The 4388-nt window shown below is 27.1% G+C and overlaps 1 protein-coding gene across 2 annotated transcripts; it reads left to right on the top strand.

Annotated features, from left to right (window-relative positions):
- Window positions 1-461: 461 nt before the first annotated feature.
- Window positions 462-4110, top strand: LOC102588024 (uncharacterized). Of its 2 annotated transcripts, none has more exons than XM_015305468.1 (4): window positions 462-539; window positions 1534-1687; window positions 3104-3204; window positions 3914-4110. In XM_015305468.1, exons 1-4 carry the CDS (start codon window positions 492-494, stop codon window positions 4088-4090), a joined length of 480 nt encoding a protein of 159 aa, XP_015160954.1. In that variant the 5' UTR covers window positions 462-491; the 3' UTR covers window positions 4091-4110. The 2 variants fall into 2 exon arrangements, with proteins under 2 accessions (XP_015160954.1, XP_015160955.1); XM_015305469.1 differs by having other exon boundaries at window positions 473-539; window positions 1540-1687.
- The last annotated feature ends 278 nt before the right edge of the window (window positions 4111-4388 follow it).

Below are 4388 nucleotides of genomic sequence, written 5' to 3'. Positions count from 1 at the left end.
AGAGATATTGAATTGATTAACTATATTATCAATTGAAAATGAATTACCAAAACAAATCAATTATAAAACAGTAATTAATGACTTCGCATAAAAAATGCTAGAATAGTAAATTTTAAATAAAAGTATATATAATAATATTTTTTTTAAAAAAATAATATTAGGGCCCCTCTTTAAGGTTTGGCTTTAGACTCCAATCTTGTTGAGTCAGCCCCCTCTATATATATATAGAGAGAGAGAGAGTCATGTTAGTTTGGCATATATTAAATAATTTTTTCTTTGTTTTTTGGTCATGTTAGTTGAAATTATTGATGTTAGTTTGGCATATATTAAATAATTTTTTCTTTGTTTTTTGGTCACATTGGTTAGTTGAAATTATTGTTTGCTTCCCATGTGTAACAACTTTCTATTTTTGTTACGTGCACTCTTTAAATTCAACTCTCTTTGTTAGACTCTTCTAAATTCTTGGGCTGAATATTTTCTCTACTTGAAACATGGCCTTCTCTTCTTCTTGTTTTTGCCACTTTTCAATTTCACACAAGGTATGTTATCTCCATTACTACAATATTATATCTTATTTACTCTGTGATTTTGAACTATTCTTTTGTTAAATCTCCTAATTTGGATCTCTTTTTAAGGCTCCAATAACTTGTTCTTATTGAGGATTGACTATTGAGTTAGTTTTCTTTAAAAACAAAAAAAAACGTCCGGTGTTTGGTATCTATGTAGAGAGATGTGGATGTAGACCGATAACATCAGGCTTATCTGAACTCAATATATTTTATGTGGAGTATACATTTATGTGTAAAAATCTATAAAGTTTGTAATAAGTAGCAGTTATAAACTCATGACTTTTAAAATATAATGGATTCAACCCTAAGAATTTTAGAGGTTGAACACATAAAGATTAAGTTTTGGATTCAACTAAATCCGTATTACACGCTTTTGAATAAAAATGAAGAAGTACTTATCATTTCATCCCCATTTTTGTGGATGACTATTGGTCTAGTTGTTGTACTTTGAGGGACATCATTTACAAGCTCTGTTTTATATTAGATTTAATCTTGCTGTTTTGGGTTGGTGCCTCAATCATCTTTATTATTATGTAGTTGTTTTAGAATAACAATATAATCATGATAGGTTGTTATTTTTTTTTTATGAATATTGATGGGTGTCTTAGAGCATGGTAAAATTGATGTCGTGTGCCCTATAGGTTACAGTTTGGAGCCACAGATCAGCTATTAATTTTTACATTAGGGTAAGTTGTCTGTATCACACTCCTAATAGATATGGTCCTTCCCTTACAGAATATTGTATGCACCGAACTGTCTTTTATATCATAGATTTTGAACCCTTGAATGAAAATTCTAGCTTCACACATATAGCATATTAAAATAACAAAGTAAAAGATTATACAAATGAACTCACTATACATGAAAATAGAGGGAACCACTTAACTTTTCGTGCTCATTTATATTATAATTGGAAAATTTAGTAATGTATTAATTAAAATTTAGAATGATTTTATACTACTAGCTGCAGAGGAACCAAACTGCCCCTTTTGCTCATGGATCAAATAGCTCTCTTCTTTCAAGGCAACAATATTTTCTTGGAGGATCAAGAGTCATTACAAGTCCAAATCTTCCAAAAACTCTTTTGCAAAGAAGGAGCTCAAGGGTGTCTGCTTCATGTAATCATTTTCCTCCTTAATTCATTAAATATGTTTTTATCAATTCTTTTCTTTTCCTACCCGAACGATGATGATACTTCAAGTAGGAAACGAGAATAATTGATAGTTGAAATATGTTTTGATAAATAGTTAATGATAATTTAGGTAAAAAAAAATTACACACTTGATAATTCAGATATGAAATTTGTAAAAACCCCGAAGTGGTCTCTTATGTTTGGGTAGATTTAAAAAAGTCTATTACATAAATATTTGAACTTTAAATTTGTCATAAGTGATGAGTACTTTTTGTCTTCATTAAATGTCTAACAAATTCTGGTTGTTAGCATGTAGTTCATCCATTTCATTTTATTTGGCTTATTTTAATTTGATATTTAGTATCGGTAAAATAAGTCCATATTTTGATAATTCGTTCATATTTTAATAAGTTAGGTGAATGATTTTTTATATGGATAAAATATGAGTTTATACTCATATTCAACACATAAAAATATGAGTATTTATGGATAAATATGGATAAACTATGGGTAAAATATGGATTAGCCAAATGAGCTAACCTTCCAATTTTTATTCACTCAAAATTCAAAATATTACTAAAAATGTTGTAACTTTTCTTCCTTTTTATGTTCTTCTATGAAACTATTTATTCCTCTCTATAATTTAATAATTTAAAAGGTGAAATCTTTGGCCATCCAAAAAAATATATATATTAAATGTATTTTTTTTTATTTGTTTAATTTTATATTGAATTACAAATAATGGTGTAAAGTAAGCAAATCATGTATTAGTATTGATATTGTTTAAAGTGCATTAAACATGTTTTACTCCTAAAATGCAAATATTCATTTACTTTGAAAATTAAAAATATTTTCTCCTTGTTATTACATAAATTTAATAATATTAAAAAGTTATAGGATTTTCTTTTTTTACTTTTATGATACAATAAAATTAAATAAAGTATTTTCAACATTTTTTATCAAACAGGGACTAAAATATTTTCTCCATGTTGAGTTCTAAAGTAGAGTACTATTTATTCATGAAAATATGGGTAAATTTGTATTTTACCCTACCCATTTGGTACTCAATCCATTTTTACCCATATGAAATATGGACGAGTCGAATTATTACCCATTCTATATTGACCCTTTTTCAACCTGCCCAAATTTGACCCGCCCATTTGCCACCACTATTAACACTCATCTTTAAAAAAAATTTATCAAAGGTTTTTTTTTTTAAAATTAACCTATCTAATTACCATTTGAAAATCTAAATTTGACTATCAAATGTACTTTAAGTAATTATTTAATAACACTAATAATATTGAAAGAAATTGATAAATTCTCTTGATTTGTACAAATAAATTTAAGAGAGTAATTATGAGATTTTTGGGTAATTAAGTATAATGTGCCTTTCTTGCAGGGTTAGCAAGTTCTAAAGTTGTTAATAATGTATTCCCATTGGGAACTATTGCAGTTCTTCCCTTTTATGTCTTTATGGTTGTGGCACCTAAAGCAAAATTTGTAAGTTTTCTAAAACATTTAAGTAATAATAACATTGTCACTATAAGTAATTTTTGTAGTGTTAGATTATCTTTTTTCTATTACGACAGATAACCTATCAAATTTTATATTTAAAGAAGACTTGTAAATATCTTTTAAATAATCTATAAAAAATTAGGGAAAAAGGTCTGAAATATATCCGAAATTGAACTTTGGAAATGATCTTTTACCCCTGCACTATTTAATAGTGTATTTTAAAGGTATATACCACATGGACATTATAAATATTGCATAATTATAAATAGTAATATGTCCACGTGGCCACATATATACCTTTAAAATACATTATTAAATAGTGCGGGGGGGGGGGGGTAAAAGGTCCTCCATAATTTAAAATACACTATTAAATAGTGCAGGAGGTAAAAGGTCCTCCATAAAGTTTAGTATCGTAACAACAATTTCGGCCAAAATTGAAGTATTTTTCAGATCCTTTTCCTCAAAAATTACTTACACGGGCGGTATATAAAATTTAAACTCCTTTTGAAATATTATCAACCTAAATTGGCTACTTCCTTCTCACATTTTATGGAGATATGGAGATGGAATTTTTTTGAAAAATACTTTTAATTTAAAAAATAATAATTTTAAAAATCAAGCCAAACAAAGTATTGACAATTGCTTAATTCTCTCATAAATATCGTTGTTTAATTTTATCATATGCTAATTGCAGACCCAAAAAGTGATGGAAAGCAACATTCCTTACATTGTGCTTGGACTTTTATATTCATATCTATTATACCTTTCTTGGACACCAGATACACTACAACTATTATTTCCTTCAAATACATCTTGGATTCCAGAGGTACGGATTCAGAATTTTAAGTTTATCATTGTTGAAATTTATTAAATTTTGAATAAATTATTTGTACATATTAAATGAAAATTTTAATATAGTTATATACTCCCTCTGTCCAATAATATTTGTTCACTTTTGACTTTGCACACTTTTTAAGAAATTATAAATAGAAGGGTAATTTTACTATATACCTTTTGAATATAATGAATACAATGTTTTGAAAAATGTAATAGGGAAATGGTTATAATTATTGATAAGGGTAAATTAGGAATTAAGTGTAAAATTATTCATTGATTTCATAAAGACGACAAGTATTGTTGGACATCCCAAAATAGTATAGTGGACAACT

This window comes from Solanum tuberosum, unplaced genomic scaffold, assembly GCF_000226075.1.
Source record: "Solanum tuberosum cultivar DM 1-3 516 R44 unplaced genomic scaffold, SolTub_3.0 scf00759, whole genome shotgun sequence".
Taxonomy (NCBI): Eukaryota; Viridiplantae; Streptophyta; class Magnoliopsida; order Solanales; family Solanaceae; genus Solanum; species Solanum tuberosum.
Note: the sequence above shows the minus strand (reverse complement) of the source record. Positions and strands in the feature narration are given on the sequence as shown.